The sequence below is a fragment of the Lagopus leucura genome, unplaced genomic scaffold, assembly GCF_019238085.1.
Source record: "Lagopus leucura isolate 7727_CA_CO unplaced genomic scaffold, USGS_WTPT01 Super-Scaffold_739, whole genome shotgun sequence".
Lineage (NCBI taxonomy): Eukaryota > Metazoa > Chordata > Aves > Galliformes > Phasianidae > Lagopus > Lagopus leucura.
Genome location: NW_024962255.1, coordinates 21,156,359 through 21,179,147, shown reverse-complemented (window position 1 = coordinate 21,179,147; position 22,789 = coordinate 21,156,359). Strand labels below are relative to the sequence as shown.

Below are 22,789 nucleotides of genomic sequence, written 5' to 3'. Positions count from 1 at the left end.
ATAGTATTAGCACAGAAAAAATGTAGATGTGCAAACTCGAACTTCTTTCTTCTAACGTAATTGATTTTTGAAGTGATCCACAATGAGATTTCACTTGAAGTAAGAACACCCCAAGAGAGTGTTCCACTGGGGAGCATTCCATTTTCCACTTTGCATCAAATATGCAGCATTCAAATGTACTTCAAGTACATTCACATAGCTTTGTGCTCTGTCCTTATTCAATTAAATATAAGTGATAACTTACCTATCTTTTCAAAGATGTATTTCTGGAAACTTTTCATATGCATGTCTGGCAGCAAAATATATGCTCTCTGAAGTGTTTCTAAGTTCATTAATAAATGGATGTACGTTTTTGTTTAATGTTTAGATTTAAAATATATACATGTATATAAGCATTTACGCCACAGCTTCTCATAGTGAACATCCATTGGGACTGCATCTTCTTTAGCTGAGAGGTTCTCAGCCTGGGGGATAAATTCATTCTGCCATTTTTAGAACAATAGTAGATGATTCCTGGCTTGACAGGAATGTGATATCAGAAGGTTCCTCACTATATTGGAGGGACTGCAACTAATCACTGATGCCTAAATGGATATGAAGTGTCTCACAGTACCACTCTTAGGGCTGGAATGGATCATGATAGATCACCTATCTGTCCGTCTGACCCTCTGGAAAATTAACTGTATTCAAACCATTCCTGACAATTATTTATCTGCAGTATTTTAAACACTCCAGTAAGGTATATACCACACTTTATTCCAATAGCTTATTATCCTAATTATCCTAGCTAGGAAACTTTTTGAAAATCTTATTTACTTATTTATTTATTGATTTATTTATTTTTCTGAGGTTTAAACTCATTGCTTCTTCTTGTAGTCCAGCAGTTCAGGAAAGCAACTTCTCTTTCTAGCAATATATGCACTATTTAGTATATAAAAACCCATAACAGTCTGTAACAATGGCTAAAAGCAGATCACAAAGGGTAAAAGCTAGACAAATATTTATACTTGCCCCGCCTCAAACCCAAATTCTCTGAGGATCCATCTGGGATTTCAACAGCCAGAAGTGTTTTCTTCTATAACTTTTATATTACTAAATCTCTCACCATCAGGAAAGTCTTGTTAGACTGCTGCTAAATTATGCAGCTGACTGAGACTTGTTCAGCTTATACTGGCCTGTGAACTACTTTAAGCTACCCTGAAACAGTTATGGTTGTATTATTTAAACCCTAGCAAATAATAATCTTATATAATATTATGCTAGCAGTGCATCACAAAGAGACCTGAATTTTTCTAATAGCATTCAAGTTGATGTAAATCAACTTCCAGGAATTTTAGAAACTGTTGTGAACCCAGAAATGTCATATAACTCCTGGGCCTGCTCACTGTGGAGACTGCAACTAGAACTTTTTTCAATCTTCTCCTGTTACTCCAGCTGTTCTCTACTTTAGCAACAAGAAAATTCCTTAAGAACAATCTTTAAGCTTGAGAATCTACACCAGTGTTAATCGGTACAAACCACTGAAATCTGAAAATTTCCTTTGCTTGCACAGATTGTATAAAGTATGCTTCATTTGCTTTTTAATGGAAGTATTAGAGCCGACATTTTTAACAGGGGAGAAAGTGTTGACATAAATGTCTCAAATTTCAGTAGAATTCTAGATTCTAAATGGATCTATATTTCTTGGAAATTTTCATCTTTAATATGCTCTGAATTGTAGTAGATGTTTTATTCTATTGAAAAATAGGAAAGTTGTCATGGTTTAATTGATATTAAAGATACACTTTAACTCCAGAGAAACCTATCCAAACTTCTAAGGTATTGTCAGGCCATCTATGTCAGCAAGAAAGCTCAGTTTCACTTCCGTATGTTGGTATGTTGTCCTGCACATCTAACTTGACCTACAGTATGTTCTTTACTGTCTCTCTTTTTGTTGTTTCCAGTTGCTGGATGGCATGGGAGCCTAGTCTTGGTGCTTTTTATGGGCCAGTAGCATTCATTGTGCTAGTTACCTGTATTTATTTTCTCTGCACCTACATTCAACTGAAGCGCCATCCTGAACGCAAATACGAGTTAAAGGAAAGGACAGAAGATCCGCAGAGAATGCCAAGTACTGAAGTGGGCCATGGTCACATGACAGACGCTGCGTCCGTTCCCCAGGCAGCCTGCTCCATGATTTCTTCTTCCTTACTGGAAAATGAGCATTCATTTAAGGCTCAGCTTCGAGCTGCAGCATTCACTTTGTTCCTGTTTACTGCCACTTGGACCTTTGGAGCGCTTGCAGTATCTCAAGGTCATTTCTTGGATATGATATTTAGCTGTCTATATGGAGCCTTCTGTGTGACCTTGGGGCTTTTCATCCTTATCCATCACTGTGCAAAGCGAGATGACGTATGGCATTGCTGGTGGTCCTGTTGTCCATCTAGGAGAAACACCTATTCTGTCCAAGTTAATGTGCGCCCAAAAGTCAACGTCAATGGGGACACTCAAGTTCATGCATCTTGTCTTCAGGAATCACCATGTCCCAATAAATCAGCTGTGTTTAATCATCCAGCTGCTAGCCACTGCAAACTCACTAACCTCCAAGCGGCTCAAAATCACGTTAACTGCCTTTCTCCCGTGACACCATGTTGTGCAAAAATGCACTGTGACCAGCTACTTGATGATGAAGCTCACATTCATGTCCACAACGAGGGAAGCTTCAGACCCAATATGCACATTCATAGATGTCTGAAAAGCAGAACTAAGCCACGTTATTTCAGTCGGCATAGATCAGCAGGTGAAAGAGAATACGCCTACCATATTCCTTCAAGTATTGATGGCAGCATCCACAGCTCACATACAGACAGCCCCCACAGTACACATGATAGCCAGTCGGGTCACAGACGGGCCTGCTGCTCGAAAAGCGATCCATATCCTACTGTCAACCAGCCCGAAAGTAGCGATGCAAGTACTGTCATATATAGTTGTACTAAAATGTCAGAAAGTGACACTGTGCACCATCCAGCTCATTTTGAAATGCATCCACGGACACAGTCATTGCCATTTAATACAACAAATCATAATGGGATTCTCAAGGGAAACGTGCACGAAGCCATGATATACAGCTCAGATAGTACAGGAAATATCAAAACAGGCCCTTGGAAAAATGAAACTACTGTGTAGTTCATGGGCCATCATAATGTCTTTTCTCCACCTAAACATCATTAAATTTGCTTTTATTCAAACCTAAATAAGATGACATAGTCGTGTAGTTCATCAGCAAATTGTACAGCCTTTCCATCTTTATTTCCATTTTCGTAATGAGAGTATAAAAAAGAGAGATTGTGAGTTTTGGAAGTGAAGTTATTTTTAAAAGAAAGTTATAAAAATAATTCTGAAAGATAATTAGAAGATAAAGTGTAGACAACTGAATAAGAGAGGCAATATCCTTTTGTTGCACAGAACATTTATTTAGAAATACATTGTTGTCATTCATTATTCTCACTTTTGTTCTGTAGTAATTTCAAACGACTTTTATAAGCATATCAGCATCTTAAACTTTTACTTATTTATTTTTGTAGCAAAATATTATTACTGTGCCATGGATTTTAATCAGAAGTGACTATGGTAGAAACAATAAACAGGATTTTATAAAATTACAGCTTTTTAGAAGTACAAAAGTGATACTGCCTCTAACAATCTTCTGTAGCATATGGCCTGTAAAGTCGTGTAATGTACAGTCTCTGTTATGTCCTTTTTCTTGTTGGAGAGAAGTGCTAGGTAATGTCTCTGTTACATCTATGGTGCTGTATTGGTTGTATTTTGCATGACATATGTCAGGATATACCATTTGCTGTTTTATAGTGTTACATGTGTTTAAAAAAAGAACAAAAAAAAGTGTTGTACAAGGCTGTGAAAAACCCTATTGATATTAATCTAGAGCATTATAAATCTACAGGAAAAAAAATCACTCTGCACTAGTTTAAGTGGCACAATCCTTCGTATAAGGTTATATGATAGCTTTGATAAGGGTCCACTCTAATGTCTTTACAGAGCATGCACTACTCATAGTACGTGACACTGTGCGGTGTAATAGCAACTGTCTCAACAAGTTTTACACTCCTTTGTAAAGTATGCCTTTTGAACAAATCTGTAAGCTGTTCCCCAATAACCTTTCCACATCTGTTAAGGTAGAGCAGTTTTATCATTAACTCTTTGAGGACTACAGTTATTTTCTTAAAAATAGCTTATTCTAATTCAGAGACTGTAAATATGATGTTGTCTATTTAGTTACATGCTCAATGTAGTCCAGAGTTGCCAGGAAAGAGAAGGTTCAATCATACACCAAAACCACACCTTTCTAATTTCACCTCTTCCTTTCTGAAAATCTGTCTCCTCTCCTAGCAAATTTCAGATTGTCTTCATTCTTTAATGCAAATTTGACCTTCAGTGAACTTCTTTATGTTCATGATTTCTGCTTAATTGTAGGGCATCCCAGGGTCAGTAACACTCTCTATTAACAATGCTTAACAAGGCTTCCTATGACAAGAAATTTTTTTCATGTTTCCGTGAACATCTGGACACAAAGCATCAACTCACAGTACAGAACTACATCATAATGATCCTTATATGAAATAAAATGGCTTTTTTCAGATAGGAATGGTGCAGAATGATAATGAACCGCATGAAGTGAATAGGAGCATAGAGCTGAGAGAGAAATGTCTACAGTTAAAAGTGAGCAGTGTACCCATAAATAAGAGAAAAAGCACAATTCTGTATGGCCACAAGAGAAAGTTTGCTCTCATGTCTTAGCACAGGCTTACGTAATTGTTATATTGCTGCAGAGAGGAAATAGAAAAATCTCTAGAAAGGTCATCAGTCTGTGATTCTCTGTGCATATTTTGCAGAAATCTCCATGTACTTCCACTTATTCGTGGGTTGTTTTTTTTGTGGTTTTTTTTTTTTGTTTGTTTGTTTGTTTGATTAAATTTTGAGTTTATTAGTCTATACCTTTTTTTTTTTAGTATGTAGGAATGCATTTCCTAATAGTGTACATAAAGATGACAATTATAATTGTTAGAATGTTCTAAAAACATGTAAGTCAGATGAATGTGTTCTGCAGTGTTGCAGGTGGGAATTAGTACTCAAAGGGTTAATGCTCAGTATCTGAGTGCAAGAAATCTTGTTTTTCTGTATTTTTGTAAATTTGAAATATATATTGTAAACTCCAGCAGTGCAATGTATCCATCTCAGATTGTGTATTTTTAAAAGGTGAGCAAGAAGAATGCACTAGGTGGTTGTCTAATTTTAAGCCAATAGACAATAGCTTCATGACTGCTTCTTTAGCTAATACAAAACAACAACAAAAAAAGAAATGCCTGAGCTTTATTATGTATATGCTGTATATGCTTGGACTGTCTCTAAACTAAAATACAGTATTTTTCTTTGTTTGCATAACGAAATATTTTCTGCTCAGTAATTACTTTTTCATCTTACTTTTACTCATTTCACATAGACAGTGAGCCCTAAGCAAGCATAGACATAATGTGAAATACCACTTCTCTGTGTCTCAGCACTATGTATATGTATATTCTGTACTAGCAAAATCCTAGAGAGTCTGTAGACCATTATGCAAAATGTTATACACACACACAGACACACACACACACACACACACACACACACACACACAGAGCCAAGTGACGTACTCACTCTGCAAGAACCTACTCAGTGAGCTCCTCTATTCAGCTCATGTTTTAATCACCTCTGTTATTTCATCTGAGAGGCTTGTTCAGTCTTCATAATGGCTTACAAAAGGGTAAATAGGTGCTGCTTTCCACAGAATATCTTGTGTGATAAAACCCTCTGGAATTCGAACATAAAATATTAAAACACCTTTCTTATGTGTTAAAAAATTAATTTAGTGACTATTTCTGGGCTAATTTGGAAGAAATGTGTTATGCAATAATCTGTTTGCATATTATTTTTTCAGAAAATATATGGTATAACTACAGAGTAGGAGAACATGATATTAAATAAATATAAAAATGTTTTGTAACATCAAATTTGACCAAAATGCTTTTTGTGCTTTTGACTTTTTTTTTCCTTATGATAAAGGAGATAATTTCAATGCTTTGGGAGTCTGGCTTTGTTTTATTGTGCGTTTTTGGTCCATTGCAGTCAGTGAGCCATCACTACTTTACCTGATTTTCTTTCCTATAAAAATAAAGTCAATGAAATAACAGGAATTTAAGAGATATATTGTCCTAGCAAATTCCTTCTGGACATAAACATGTAACGTGCTTCAATGTCAGCACTAGTTTTGGTGATTCATTTTTGACATAAAAATGACTGAACAGACTTTTACCATTCACCTCCTGTCTGAGATTAAACAGGAGAAATTTCATCCACCAAAAGATCATTTTGAAGAACAATGCAATCAACATAAATCTGAAGTTATTGTTACCGTACTACGAGGATAAAAATGGGCGCTGGTGCTGTATGCAGTGCTCTTCTCTGGGTACAGAAATGACCCAATTTCAGATCATCAACCTGACTCCATTTTAAATCACAGAGACTATATACAAGAAGAACTCATACCCAGCCTCATTTAAAAAAGTTATGTCAGCTTACCTACAACGTCTGGTTTGCTGGAATGAGAGTGAAAGAGCAAAACAGATTTTGTCATCAGAAAAGCCTGAGTTAGAGGAAAGATTTTTGGATGCTCTGTCACAAAGCTGCTTTAGGTTCACTGCATGTGGTAACATGAGCTGAACCATCCCGGATGCACTGAAGATTTTAATATGCTCTTGGACAGAAATCATCAGGACATACAAAGCTGACTGTGACTTCTCAGAGTTGGAGGTATTTTCCTCTGAAAATTAGATTCCAGAAAGAATGACTTACTTGTTTTTTCACAATGAAGAGACTGACATGGGAGCCTTGTCCACTCAACTATTTGAAAGCAAAGCTGACATCAGGAGCAGGCCAGTAATCTTTTTAACATAGCATCTTTGTTACATGGAAACACAAGGAAGGAAGGAGGGTCTGATTCTATCTGTGAAGGAGGTTACCCATAATCTCACTGAGCTTTTGTTGCCTGTGCCAAGGAATGTCAGGCCTATAAAGGCACGAGCAGCTCAGTAGCTTTGCAGAAATGTAGAAGTTCCTGTAGCAGCATCCTCTAGTTCACAGAGAAACTATGCGTGGCAGCTGGATCAATCAGCGTCCATCAGGCTGACTGGCTTTAGTTAGGCAATTTGTAACTTTGTGCTCTAGGCAGTCCTTACCCACTTAGTTAACTCTGCTATGAAGGGAGCTTTTGGTTTGGATTTTCTTCTGCCTCACTGAAAATGTAGAGCTTGGTTGGATATTTTTTAATTAAAAATTTAATTGCTAAGAAAACTTACGCTATAGATTACTATGACTACGTGAATCTTCCTTTTTTATTCCATTATTAGTAGGTTTGCCAAAGTGCAAGTTAATTCCTATTTACTTATCCTACCAGTCTATTATCTGGATTTTCAGAAGCCAAACAAACATCAAGTCAAGGATGGTGTTATAGGGCTCAGTTCTCTGCAAGCAGGGTTGAGATCTGGTTTGCAAGCTCTAGAGCAGTTCAACGTCAGACCAATATTGTGCCTTAGGGTTGTGCAGCTGGTCGTGCCTGAGAGGTAATGTTTTTTTGTAAACATGGTGTCTGTATACCCCATAGGTACTTCTGTCTCTTCGCATTTTGATCTGTTTGAGCTCTGTGTTGCCTTGCAGTCTGAACAGCAAAATGACTGACTGTTCCCATCAGCCTGTCTCTCAGCTCCAGCTGTTCCCTTAAGCTGCAGTGAAATGTTGAGCAAGTTTGTCCAGCATGGTCAGTGTTTTCATTTATTCCTTTATTCATTTCACACTATACTCAGCAACACCTGAGGAAGGCAGCAAGAGGAGCTTATTTTAGGGTTAAGGGAGAAATTTGGGAGAAGACAAAGCAATAAAATCTGATGGGTTTACTCATGATTCAGATTCTTGTCATAGGACTCCTTTTTGTTAGCCTATTTGTCACTGAGCTGTAAGCACTTGCAGTCATTTATTCCCCAATTCTTTCCATTGTAAGACTTTGCCCTCTACTCATTAGAACATAGCTGAAACTTAGCTATGTAGCTTGTTTTATATCCTCAGCAGTCACTGTCCTCAGAGTAGTTTAGAGAGTTCAGCTGCCCAAAGGATGCAGTGTTTTCACCAGAGACTTCAGGAAAGAACATTTGTCCACAGTAACTCCTTTTGGTGATATTTGAATGGTTCTGTCTGCAGGGCTAGGTATTTGAAAACCTTGCAAAGGATGGCTTTTATAAGGGCACATTTTGCTCTCTCTAGAAAGTAACCAGTTCTGTACAGATGAGAATTTTAGCTACCAAAAATATCTCAGTATACTATCAGCCTTTCTTCAGATTCATGTGCCATGAGTGGGGCTACACTCACTGATCACATTGTGCTACAAATTACAGGAATGCTGTAGCACCTGGAGGACCCACTCTATAAATGATTGACTTCAACTGGAATTAGAATGAAAGGCAGGGAGCTTTGGTTCTCTTCTCCTCTGCTAAACTCTCCAGCTTGCCCTCTCTTAGAGACACCAAGCTGGCAGTTTTGGAGGAGGAAAACTGGAGAGATTGAGCTTCCAGCAGTAGATCGAGTTGAATGAAACAAGCTAACTAGTAGGAGAGAAGCTGGTATACGCTGGAAACTGCAACAAGCTGGCTTAGGGGACTGTTTGAAGCTGGAGGGGTAAGGAGGCTCACAGTGTTGATAAAATGAACTGGGAAGTAAGGAAGAAACCATGACCAAATTGATAATGAAGAAGGGAGAATTTGGTGAAACAACAGTGTCCGTCCTTGTTTCCAGGCTGGATATGTAAGTTAAGCTTTGTGATTTCTCTATAGTCAGTAAACATCTGAAAACCCACTAGCAAATTGCCTATTCTCTTATAATGTTGATCCTCATAATAAATGACAGCATATTAGTGCTGTCAGCTATTCCATTAGCATAAGTGTCAGAAATCTCTGTAATGGATCACAGATGCTCACAGCTGTTGATTAACCAGATAGTGGTTCATGTGCCACATGATAGAATTTGTCTTTAATGGGCTCTTTCAAAATCCAGGCACTCTCACAAAAAAGCCAACCAATTTCAAACAGTACTGGTGAGGCTCAAACTCAGACAAAGCAAATTGAGAATGTGTTAGAAGTAAGGCTGCTTTTGGAACTTCCACCTGGCAGCTTGGCTCTGTCTTTTGATGTTGTTTTTAACCTTTTGAATGCATTCTCCTTCCTAACACCTTGGCTCTGACTGACCTTGGCCTTCTTTTCCCAACCTGACTTTTCTACCCTTCCCTGTGCTGAGCGCTAGAAACAAAGTAGCTGGGAAGACTTCTTTCCTTTAAACTTATCCTGCTCTGAGACTCTTTTGAAAAGGATTTGAGGAGGTGTAGGACTCTAGCAACTCATGCTGATGTAAAGGCTGCCTGTAAATGTCATCTTCCCCTGCAGCAGATCTGTGTCTGGAAATCTTCCAGCTAGAATAGATAGCAGAGGCTGCTGAGAAGGGCACCCATGCATGATTCTCTATGCTGCGTGTTGTGCTAACTTTGGGCAGTAAGGAGTGGGCATGCTTTAATTCTGGGCACCACACAACAGCCTCCTTAAGCCCACAGCTGCCTAACAGAAGGGAGAGAGCTTCAGCATAGAAATGTGCACCTTAGTCTCTGTTTGTTACACAAAGGTGTGAACTCCAGGAAGGTCCTCTCCCCCCAAGCACTTGGTGCCCCATTGCTAATCTCAAGCCCATTGCTTAAACCAACAGCTGGGAAGCCCCGGGTGCCATAATGTGGGATGGTGTGAGGATGCATTATCAGCATTGAGGACTGGTTTCTCTATCTTGTGTGATACCTACAGAAGCTTTCCCAACACTTATACGTGGAGAGGAAAAAAAAAAAGCATGGCAGAGAGAGTTACGTTAGCAGTTTATCCCTACTGGGATAGTAAGGGGACTATTTTAAGTGCAGCAAGAGCTAAACAAACCTCCAGCCATTCTCAGTACAGAAGCCTTAATTCCAGCATTATAACAACATTGTATTCCACCTGACAGTGCAGCACAGGCAACGTGACATACAGTCAAGGACTATAGTACGTTGAAAGTAAGTACACTTCACACACAATGCTCTTCTCCTGGGTAAAAAAAAAGCTGTATGCAGTTGTACAGTAGAAATATTTTCTGCATTCTCTGATACATGGGTGGATTGGTTTAAGTTAAGGATCTGTTTGGTTTGGATGTGCAGTTAAATATTTTTGTAATATTTGAAAACAGAAAGATACATTTTTATTATTATTATTTCTTGGCCCAAAGAAAGCTAATCATCAGTATTACACTGAGATGTTATTTTTCTTCAGTGTGTAGCTAATACAAAGCTGGAGAGGTGTATGACAGTGTACTACAACAACAGCGAAAAGCAATCATGGAAAATGGAAAAAGTCCCCTTGCTGTCAGTGGTTCAGAGTTTTACCTACAAGGGGGCATTCTAGATCGTGCCATCTACTTCATTAGCCCATTCATCTCCTCACTGTGCTATTGAGTTTCAATCTCTTAACAAAGCTGGGGAGATTAGAATATGCCAATCAAATTCAGCATGGTTTGAACAGTCTCTGGTCTAAGTGGCTTATGTAGATCATTATAGACTGTTGCAGAGAAACTGCTGATAGAGACAAAACATACAGGATGTGATTTCAAAGGCCTTGGAGCTGTAGGATGAGAAATCTTTAGCAAGAGTCCTTTTACTTAGACGAAGTAAAAATAAAATATCTTATGTAGTTTATAAGGAGGCTTGAATTTAAATTGGTGAAATGATGAAAGAGACCAACAAAACAGCATTTTGAACAGCTCAGCACAGGCTATCCCTCCTCATGTAACCACTGCTAGGGGATGTTTAATTTATGCAGTCTTTAGTCAAACTTTTTTTCACTTTATTTAGACATAGAGTTGAAATCGGTCTCCATGGGCCCTGCACTGAAAGTACAGTGCACAGAAAGATGCAGTGTTCTGTTCAGAACCCAGTCTGAAAACTGATGAACTGCAAACCTCATCAAATGCAGGCTCTCTGTTGCAGGAGGGGACCACATGTCCTGGCACACATCCACACTGCCAAGAGCCTAGAGGAAAGGTGAGTGGGAGCGAAAGGGAAATGAGGCACAAAGGGGAGGAGGGTGTTATGATGGACTATCAAATGAACACAAGTGGCAGCAGAAATGGTATGGCCACAAGTCCGGGTTGAGTAAAGCAGTGTGTTGAGCTGGGGAGGTAAGCCTGCTCCAGTTATGTTGTTAATTCCAAGAAGACACCAAAAGATCAATATTTGCACAGTAGCTTCAAAGTGGAGCTGAAAGCTGGAAATACGCATCAAGCTGAAAGCATACAGTATGTTCAAGCTGTGGGGAAAAAGCTCATTTGGTTATTGTCCACAGGTACCTATCTGGGTAGAAACTGCCAGACAGAACATTCCTTAACAGAGCAGGAAGGTACTCAAACGTTGGTGTCCAACCTGCTGGCTTGCCTGGGCTGCAGTGAGTAAAGAGGAATGGCCTTGGGTTGTATATCTATAAGTTGCTCCAAAAGCAATGCCATGGAAACTACAAAGGTACAAAGAGCACAATAGCACTTTTTAATAGAGAAAATTCTGAGCTACAAAACACTATTTCTCAATATACTCTTTAGCTATGTTAGCTAATTAGCTGCACTTTTACCAGCAGTGAACAAGAGCCTACATACCACACTTGTAAACATCTGCACCAGTGGAAGTGACCCACTGTCGCTGCAGCTGAAATGCATGACCTGCTGCCTCATTGTGCTCGCATCCACTGGTTGGTCATCATAGATATTCCCTAAGTGTCGGTGAATGTCAGTGGGTGCCATTTTTTTGTTTGGTTGGTTGTTTTTTTGATTGTTTTTGCATGGAGGAATTCAGTGATACACCTTTGTTCCATTCACACTTCCATGTCATACACCATTTGTCAGACTGCCCCTCTCCTGCCATCTGTCACACAGCAACAAAGTGTAAGTGGATATTGGCAGGAAAGTTCAACCTCTATTCCATACCACCATCATCCACCTCTGATATGGTGGACCAACATAACAAAACAGCAGGCATTACTTTTGGAGCAGTCCTTGTAAAATATACAATATTGTTAATATATAAGTAACAAAATGTTGATTTTTAATATTTAAATTATATAAAAAAATTAACAAAAAACAAAAACATTAAAATAGTTGCATATTTGACATTGTGAAACTAAGTATTAGTGTTGTTCAATGGAAGTAGCTGCAAATATTCATGAGTTCTTGAGATGCTCATCAGATATTTTGGATGAAATTTTACTCTTCTTGTACTTCGTCCTTGACAATTGTTCACAAAAGTGTGTAATGCCAAAAAGTGATGATATGAATAAGACATGTCTGTGGAGTGAGGGATATTATTCTCTGGCCAGAGGTCTTATGAAAGTCTGGTGAAGAGACGTGATCAGATTTTTGAGTTGAATATCTGATTGCAACTCTATACATTCCATTTGAAAACTTACAGGTCATGTATTTGTATCAACTGAAAATGGTGTTATAAACATAAATCAATTATTTTGTTTTTATTTTTGTAGTCTTGAAACCTATTCTCAAACTCCTGCACCCCATGCCCAGTGCTTCTTCTCACCTCTCCTACTCTCTATTGTCAGACTTTGGTTCCTGCATTCAGCCACATTGCTGTTATCCCTCTAGTTTTTTTGTGTCCTTCTGGAAAGGCAGTGCAGGTTCAGTGCTGACCTCAGCTTACCTGACAGCCCCAGGTCCTGTGCTCTCAGGGCGGTGTCACAGCTGTCCTCTGAAACGCTCTTCACTGTCTTTTCCTCTTTCCTCCTAGATGTGGATTTGTCCAGGGAGATAATTAAGCACAATTCCCCACGCCTCCTCCATTCCCCTGCATGATGCAGCATGCTGGGTGCTGTGATGTGATTGCCTGCCTCTTTCTGAGGTACCTTGTGTAACTGCAGTCCCAGGCATCCATCCAGTTTTTCTCTGCTTTATTCTTTCTCTCTGACAGTGCTCCTGCTGTGAAGCTTGGTTGTATCTATTATTTGCTGTGGAACATTCACACATGGGAAAGGTTGTTCTGATTACAGACCTGTGGGAAAGTGTTTGGTCACTGTTCTTTCTCACAGTAATTATGTTATTTTCCTAGTAACTAATTGGGGATGAATACTGAAACACAAGCACTGCAGCTGACTTAGGAATGTTCTCTGCTGACACTCCCCAATACACCGGTGTTGTGCAGATCAACCCAAAAATATTATTTTTCTTTGTTACTCTAAGGTAATTGCCTGAGTTCTTGCTTTCCCACTGCTGTGCTGTCCCTGAAGCTCCTTGCTATATCTTGGTTCTTATTTTCTCTCTCACACATTTGTCTCTGCAGCTTTGAGACAGCATCCAGATGGTCTGCTCCTTACTGAGCCCTTTCTGGAAGGAGCTCTGCTCCTGTCACTCACAGGAGGAGGATGCTGGCCTGAGAGTGGCTGCAGAGCAGAGAGCTTTTCCCTTTCCCTGGCAGTTTGGATAGAGCTACACTGGCAAGAGAGAGAGATTTGTTTGTGTTAAGTATATAGATGTGTAATTTGTGTTTGTGTGGAGATGCATACGGACGTATAAACAAACTATGGAGAACAACAGGCATCAACGTACTGTTTGTTGCCTCCCCCTTCCCAGATTTGAGCAAGCAGCCTGTGTTTTCAGAACATGTTTTCTAACCTGAAGCACTATCAGTATTTGCAGGATTTCCTACTGGTTTTAAATGGAACCTACAATTTTCTAAGTGTGACAGGTATTCAGGCTCTGCAGCAAAGTAACCAACTGTGTGTAACAGCCTCAGAAGCTTTTCCAGTGCCCAGGCAGGTGCTCTCACTGTAAGTACCTTCCCAGAGATATGGGAAATACTAAAGTTCATCAGAGAGAAGGAAAAAGTTCCTAAAGGTGATATTTCAATCCCAATTTTGCACTGGCTGGACAAAATTAGACCTAATTTTCTATACATACTCCTGATGTATGTTAGGAACTTTAAATTCCTTTCACCAAATTCCTTTTCTATGGAGATTTCTTGGTTTATAAGCAAAACCTGCTACTATGCAGTATTTCTAGAGAACTGAAGACACGTTTCAAATTTAAATTATTTGTGATGCATGTGATCTAAAAATGGAAATGCCTTTACAAACCATACGATGCTGATGATTTCTCAAGTGAAGAGTTAAGTGAGTCAGTCTATCTGGTCTTAACAATTAGGGGCAGAAATCATTAATAATTTAATTCAATTATAACAACTCCTTTGACTATGGCTAGTGTAGTAAATTACAAATATGAAATGCTCACACAATAATTGTTCTGAAGATCGTTCAGGACAAATAAGACCGGAAAAGATGTTAAATCTCTTAAAGGACTTAATCATTTTTAAGTCATACATTAATTAAGGTGTTTATTAATCCTTGCAAATTGAATTCTTTATTCAGAATAAGTGCTGTAATTTTCTTGAGTAAGTGCAGCATTTCTCACATATAAGAGAGGTTGAATTGCTCAACGTTAACTTTAGAATTGTCTATAATAACTTGAGGGATGCTGACAATTAACTCACTCAACAACTCCTCTACGCCTCCAGCAAGTTTTGTGCAAGCTTCCCTGCCTAAAAATCTTGTTGCTGGCCTAGTTTATTTGGGTCATTTACCAGTCATTGTCTGCTGCTTCATTTCTTGCTGACCCTAATTTATCCATCTGGAATTAAAGCAGGATGTAGAGAATTGATTCTGTGGCTATGGATGCATGCCAGCCATCGCAGCAGTTGAAGCTTTAGTATTCGTTGTGTGGCTTCTCTGGGTGATGCTCACAAGCATAAGGGCTGGGGGTCTGCTAACCTGCTGCTTGCTGTCCCCACTTTGAGGGTAGGAGGGGGACTTGCAGGCATTGTACACTCACAGCTCTCACTGAAATATCTCTGTGAGTCAGGGCTCTGGCTATCATCTGACTTCTACGCTTGCTTTAAAAAATAGAATTAAAAAAAAAAGACACAACACATTTAGAAAACATGAAAGTCAGGCTGCCACTTCACGATTTTGTTCTGTAGCTCCTGAGTAGATCGCATTTGTCGTCTTTGTATTCCGCTCTCCTGGGACACCTGTATAAAACTCACACTGAGTGCTTCATCCTCCAGCAGAAAATAACCCAGTGGTTATTGAAAAAGAAGTGACTTTGATCCATGTAATATTTTTCTAGGAAACAAATTTAACTGGGCTGAAAAGTAATGTTTTAAGGTATGTGAAACACTGCAAACAGATTGTAAAAATGCGTGAAAGAAATTGTGTCTTTTAGATGAACAGTGCAAGAAAAGCACTGGGTTTTTTTAGGCTTTTCAACCCTCACAGACCCCTTCTAGCCAAAACTATACATTGCCTTCTGTGCTGCATTGCCCAGGGAAAAACACAAATCCTGCCTCTTCAGCAGAAATGCAGAGATCTCACTGCAGCCAACCAAGTGCAATGCCACAGTTCTGCAGCAGTGTCTGCAGAGCTGCCTGGAAGAGCACAGTCACTGGAAAATGAGAGTGCTTTCCACATATGGCTGTATGTTTGGCTTTGCTTTTCTTCCTTCCCTCTTCCTCTTCTTGGTGACCGTGCAGACTGTGAGAACTGTCACTGTACCAGATGGAGCATATTTAAATTGCATGAGAACTAAAATATTGGGTAAGACTATGTGAATCATTTTAATGTTGTGCTGTGATATAAGAGTTATCGTTCACTCTGTCACTGCTCCGTGTTATGGGCAAGACTCTCAGCTCCAGCACCTCCCTGGGTAACCTGTGCTAGTACCCAAAAATTCTTTCAGAGAAAAAGTTTTTCCTGAATGGATGGATTGAACCTGATGGGTGTTATCCCTTCACTGCTGCAAGTACGGGTGGATGGGCTGACTGTGTGTGGCCGCCCAGTGCCATTAGCATGGAAGGTGTGAGTAGAAGGTAACCGTGAAAAATATTTGCCTCCATTTGGTTGACTTTCCCATTTATTCTGCTGGCCAGAAATGGCCTCTAGAAGAAAAAAAACAAAAACACTTAAGCACTGAAATCTGCTCAAGCCAATGGAAATTTCCTAAACATCCAGGTGTTGTCAGTTTGATGTTAGTGGCTCCATTGTCCACAGCAGCTTCTCCAACTGCTGCTCAGAGGGAGCAGTCTTATGTCTGTGCAATTCCACTGCCAAATAATATTCTGAAGTTTAAGTCTTGATTGTGGCTGTTAGAGCCCCTTCCAAATGCAGTAAGTTGTTGGCCTGAAGTAATTTATCTTTGCAGGCTGTTGGAAGTAAGATACAAAGAATTTTTCTGGATGCCATTTGAAATAGCTTTTCTTAGCTACCAAGTGCATTTATTGCACCTGCGATTACTGAAGTAATTGACAAGGTCTATTTTTCCAACATAAGACCAAAAATGAAACATTTATTTTGACACACTGGGCTACTGCCATCTGTGCTCTAGCATCAAAACATTTTTCTAATGTTCTATTTCAGCTGTTCCAGTTGGCCTCCAAAGAGCTTAAAATCTGGCAAAAAATAGCACCAATGTTTAACTGTGCACAGAAGGTATTATTTATATGTCAGAAGCACATTGTTCGCTTTCTAGGTCTTTAACAGCTGTATATAATGACATGATCCTTTACACACGCCAGTTTTCATGGTATATGTCACTTGGCTATTAAGTACAAAGCTGAGGGTCAGCAAATCATTTTGTATTTTCCTCATGTATATAAATATGGTACACACTCCCTGAGTAGAAACCCAGTGAAAGTCAGATAGCATGTTATTTCTTTGAAAGTAATGATGCATTTTTCTGGCATTTGCAGGGAAAAAAAAAAAAATATTTCTGTTAATCTGAGCCTATTCTTCAAAGGTTGGTTTCAGAATTCCATTTAAATGTTTTTGTAGATATGTAGTATGTAACACCAGAAATACTATCCCCACAGTCCCTCTACTATCCCTCTCGACCTATTTTTGAGAGAGACAATAAGATTATTGCATTGAGGTGCAGCTGATATTGGTGCCCAAGGGCACCCCTAAGCTTCAGTGCAGCCTCTGTGAGGGAAGGTCACCTTACTTCTCTGTCTGTAAGCTGTGAGGCAAACAGAAAAGTCAGCAGGGTAAAAAGCCTCATAGAGACATGTATTCTGTAGTGCAAAGTTGTCCTGAATACATTGATTCTAATCTTTAATATAAAATGATGTTGGATGCAAGGATTTTTTTTTCCTAAATTCTGAAGTTAATTGTAGCAGTAAGTAAAGAAATACACAATTATTTGGGCTAACCATTAGAATAATGTCAGGAACTTGTGGCTCTGAGCAGCCTGGTTTAGTGGTTGGCAGCCCTGCCCACAGCAGAGGGGGTTGAAACTAGATCTTTAAGGTCCTTTTCAACCCATTCTAAGAAGTAGTGGCAAAGTGGAAGTAATATAACACACCAGAGACTTTTTCTCCCCCTCAAATGTAGATAAACTCTTCCAGTTCCTAAGCAGTACATTCCAGATGTTGCTTTTGCCATAAAGCTAAGGATGCACGTCAATCTATAGACGCACTGCTTCGGAGCTGCAGAAATAAATGTCTTCTGGCAGATTTTTAGGCAAAATGAACACATCGTTCTCCAGACAAACTGTGAAAGTTTATCCTCTGTAGTTGATGCTGAAATGAAAAACATTGTGGAAGTAAATGTCTTTTGATTCAAGCTCATCTTGTTCCATTTGGACAACAGCTTGAGGGGGAAAAAATGATTTGCAGCAATTTCTGAGAAGCCCAGCTACTATATCTTCCAATAGCTGCTGCCCTATGCAAGCTAGCAAGAGCTCAGTACCCTCTTGCTCTCAATGCCCAATGGACCAGCATCTATTTGCAGTTAAAAGAAAATTATTCAAAGGAAATTATTCAAAGAAAATTATTCTCCTCAAAAATAACGAGGAGAATATTCTCAATTTTTAAACACTTGAGAAACTATTATTATGTACAACATTGAATTTGTATTGATTCGGTGATGAGGTTTGGGTCAAAATAGCAGCACTTAGAATCAAAGTAAGGATGCATAGTTTAGCTAGAATATAAAAGCCATAACTGTGAAAGTCATAACAGACTGAGGAACCCCAGGTTTTGAATGTAGTCTGAAGTCAAATTCTATTTCCCTACCTATTCTCCTCTCTTGTCATAGTTGTGACATATATGTACATCTCTGTAGTTACATAGCACATGTGACCTTTTTTTCCACAGCATCATTCAGGCATCTTGGGGTCAACATAAGTGAGCAAAGAGGGCTATTTCTGAGACTGTGGGGTGTTCACTTTGGTCATCCGTAGATGAATCAGCATATTGTCATCTCCGTAGGTCTAGATGTAAGGCAGGTGTAATATCCAGCCCCATGCAAGTCACAATGGCAATGAAGGCCCTTTGTCTAAGCAGTGTGAAAGCACATTCAGTCAGGAATCAGATGTAGGCTCAGAAGCAGTCAAGCAAGAACAGCTCAGCTAAAGCTCTGGGGAAGAAAAGAAAATTCTGGCCTGAAATCCTGTGAAATATAAATAACAAGACCAGTTTGTGTTGCATAAGCATATGCTGAATGACATGGAAAAAATAATAACCTATAAAACCAGGAGTCTCTATTTCCCCAAAGTAAAGCCACTCGTGGCAGTTTAAGCCTTTTCTTGTCCCATTCTGCTCTGTCTGCAATCGCCATCTTCGCTGATAAATACTCATTGCATCACTGTCATCACAGAAAGATTCATGGGCACTATAGATGTATTTGTTTAGTCAGTAGCTTCAGTGTTTTCCTTTTTCAGTAAACCTCATCTGACATTACAAATGCAAAAGCTAAAGGCTCACTTGAGATTGTGGGGCAATGCAAATTTTACAGATGAGGTCAGGTATTATCTATAAAACTTAATTGTTAATGCTTTTTTTCAAGTACTGCAGGGTAGTTGGTGCACATTAAAAGAGATTTCCACAGATACCTGTGGACTTTGCATGCCAATCCTTAGGTATTTTTTCAGTGGAAAATGATATTTAACAGCTCCAGTTGTAATGGAGTTCCCTGCAGTGCTGGTTGACCTACAACCAGTGGTCAGATTAATATCTCAAGGGCAGAATTTTCTTTGGTGGAAACATGGTGTTTTAACAGCATGGATAATATGCGACATAGTGGGATAATGCATGGAGAAAAAGCTCACTTTATTTTAAAATAAAATCAGTGTACTAAGTAGGATACTAAAGGAACTCCTAACTTGAAAAATTAACTATGATACATGTTAGAAAATGTGAAAAAATTGGAAGATCAGACTATAAAGAGTAAGGATAGTGATCTGTTTTGCTCATCAAAGGCTTACATCGCCTTTGATAACGCTTGCTCTTACTCTGTGAAGAGTCCTTGTGTATCTCCATCTTAAACCATTTAAATTCATTGTATTAAACCATATTTGCAAGTTCTGGAATCTTTTTGTATTTGAACAGTTCACTGCATCTATAAGTACAACTTTGTTTATTATTATAATACATTGAAACTGTTGATGGCTCAACAAAGCAATGTTGGCAGATGCGAACTCCCTATTCAGAGAAGATCTGTGTGATGCTATCTGCCCAAACTGGGCCACACCAGCATAGGACACCTAAAATATATATAAAGTGAGAGGGAGATGGACAAGTAAATGATAGTCCACATGGATATTTTTAAACTTTTCATAAAAATAGACAGAACTGAGAGCATATCTGGAGAGCGACCAATTGCAAATAACCCGGCACACACACATGCATAATTAATGGGATTCAAGAAGCAGTAATGATCATTCTTTTAACACAGCATCAGTCTGCCTAAAGAGGTGAACACATCAGTAAAACGCAGCATGAAACTTTTAAAAATCTTTGGCTAGTTTGGCTTTAGGGAGCTTGTCAGATTATTAACTTTACTTTAACCTAATTTTAATTTTGTTTAATGTGATTTCTTTTCCATGAAGCTCTTTGAAGGAATGTTGTTTATGCAAATAAACTACAAGGAAAATTGGTTTTATAACGAAATGACAGTTGACAGACTACACTGTAATAGCCAATTGGGAACTTCTAAAGCATGATTTGTTTACTCAGTAGTACAAATTGCGTAGCTCTGATTATTAGGGACAGTAAATATCTTAATAGTGGCTATTTTAATTAACAGAGTCCTTCGGCTGGATCTCAGTCCCTGCTAAGATTGTTTTGTGCTGCTCCAGTGGCAGCAAAAATAGCCTCAATCCTTATTTCAGTACTTGCCCTATTTAGTAGTACAGAGGAGCTGGGATAATGAAGGTCAGATTTGTCCCATTCATTTCCTACCAAAATAATGCTTCTTGCTTGACTGTTTGCACAAAGAATAAATCCTTCAATTTTTATCCTCACTGTCAGCTGTAACTTTTCTTTTTGCCTTCATCTGACTCCATAGTTCTTTCACTCTGCCTACGATGCAAGTTCTTTTTGAAATCCCTCTTCTCTCAAATCTTAAATTCTACTTCAGTGTCAGATCTTTGGATTGGTTTTTTTTTTTGGTTTTTTTTTAGAATTTGTGCTTCATTTGAATTTCAATTTGAATTTCTGTCAGACAAGCCAAATCAAACCAAAACTCTATAGCTGCTACACCTGAAAGTAATATAGCAACCTTCTCATATTTTTGTATGTACAAATATGGATGCTGTGTAGGGAGAAAGCTATTGCACTATTGCTATTTTCCTGCAAATGCAAGAATTTGCCTGCTGACAATTCTAAGTAGCATAAAATGAAATTGTGCAGCACAGTCTCTGCAGTAGTCCTTGGCCTTCCTGCTTAGCTCCACTTCTATCTTGTACCATCATTCTATAATTCTTGGGTTAATTAAATTAGTTAACAAGTAGCTAGAGGCATAAATGCCACATATTGTCAGTGGCTTGCTGTAACACTCTGAAATGAATATACCAGGTATTTTCCAAGTGGATCCACTGTGAGAATTGTGGCTGAGGAAGAGCTGTCACTGATGCACATATAATCAATTTAATTTCTGAAAGACTGGTATTCCAAAATACGGCTTTATTAAGCAACCTATAGTTGCTTGTTTCTTGAAGAAAAGTTGGGGAACAGTCAGGTCTCTGGTTCTTCCTTTGTTCTAACACACATCAACCCAAACCCACAACTTCTATGCAGCAGAGGATGAAGGGAGATGAATTCCAGCAACCTTGGAATGCCTCATCAGGTGAATTAGGTGGGGACAGGGAGGGAACAGCCACCAGCACCCTCCTCATGAGTTAGCTTAGGATCAGTTGAAGAGTTTAAAAACAAGTCTTAAATTTCAGGATATACTCTTCTTTCCCTCCTTTCTGCAATTTCTACAGGTCTCTCATTGGGATGGGACTGAATATTTACCTTCTGGTACATTTTACTCCATTTCCAGCTGCTCAGCATGTCCCAGACAATGATGCAGAAGGTCAGTGATGGTAATACAAGGAGTGATTTGAGGAATCTGAAGAGAGGACAGAAAGCTGATGATAACTATTAGGTGAGCAATGCCATGAATGAACTATCTCTGGCTTAGTTATGAAATCATATGGGGTGGCTGAGAAGCAATAGCAATGTTAGAGTAGGAATGAAAATCATCTGGACAACAAAAGAGGAAGCTGAATTATGGTGCAGGATGTCAAGTCAGCTATAATTAGGGTAATCCAGTTGAGGTAGAATAATAATGATAGGGTGCAACATAAATAGGAAGAGTACACATTGTTCAGGAAAGCTAGAAGCAAAAGGCAGAGTAGTGAAAGAGTATTATATATTCATAATGTGCTAAGCTGAAAAAAAAAAAAAAAAAGGATAACATGGTGAAATGGATAAGTTTGAGGAAAAAACAATTTAAGGAAGGACTGCAGAAATGTTTGGATAATGTTAGATGTCTATTTCAGTCCCCTAGAGTTTAATTTGTGCTGGATAAAGATCTGCATGATGTTATTGGAAAGAGAAATATTAGCACCAGGGGAGATTTACTACATTTATGGGAAATTTTGACCTTCTAGAAGAAGGTTTTAAACAAATACTACTAATAATGGCAGAAAGTAGGAATTGCTAGCTATGGTAAGTAGCAGATTTTTCTCTGAACAAAGGAGATAAAGGAAAGTCTAAGAAATTAAGCAGTAGTTATGCATTTTGAATTAAATATTTGAAAACATTACATCCCTGGGACATCTGTAAGTCGCTGCTGAAGCAGAGTAGAAAAAAAAGTAAAAATGTGCTCAGTCGTATCAGGTGAGGTAAAAAAAATTGGGCATTAATTAAAATCTATCTGCAATACAACATGCCATTCTGGTTATCTATAATAAATAAATTTTAAAAATAGACATTCTGATAGCTTGTTTAATGTTAGAGCTGTTTTATTATTTGAGCTGAAGAGTACAGATGGACAAATATACAAAACCACTTGAAGGCAGAAGAAAGTTTGATTAAAAAATGATCTTGGCTTGGTTAGACAAAATAAATCAAGGCTGGAGGGGGTAGTAACACAAGGGAAAGAGAAGAATTATTGCAGCATAAATGATAACGTTGGCACAAAACCAACTGGACCAACACCAGTACAAGTAAAGGATAAAAGATTCTTAATCACTAGAAGATTTAATTTCTCAGCAAAATCCCCTATATAGACACACCAAGATAAAGATACAGAACACAGTGAAGATGTAAAAC

The 22,789-nt window shown here is 38.6% G+C and overlaps 1 protein-coding gene across 5 annotated transcripts in view; it reads left to right on the top strand.

Moving 5' to 3' along the window:
• ADGRA1 (adhesion G protein-coupled receptor A1) overlaps positions 1–5,696 on the top strand; it is a 255,495-nt gene extending 249,799 nt beyond the window's left edge. For all 5 annotated transcript variants that reach the window (XM_042862742.1, XM_042862741.1, XM_042862744.1 and 2 more), the window contains one exon: positions 1,944–5,696. In XM_042862742.1, coding sequence (XP_042718676.1) covers positions 1,944–3,165 — 1,222 coding nt within the window. In that variant the 3' untranslated portion in view covers positions 3,166–5,696. The remainder of the gene's footprint in view (positions 1–1,943) is intronic.
• The last annotated feature ends 17,093 nt before the right edge of the window (positions 5,697–22,789 follow it).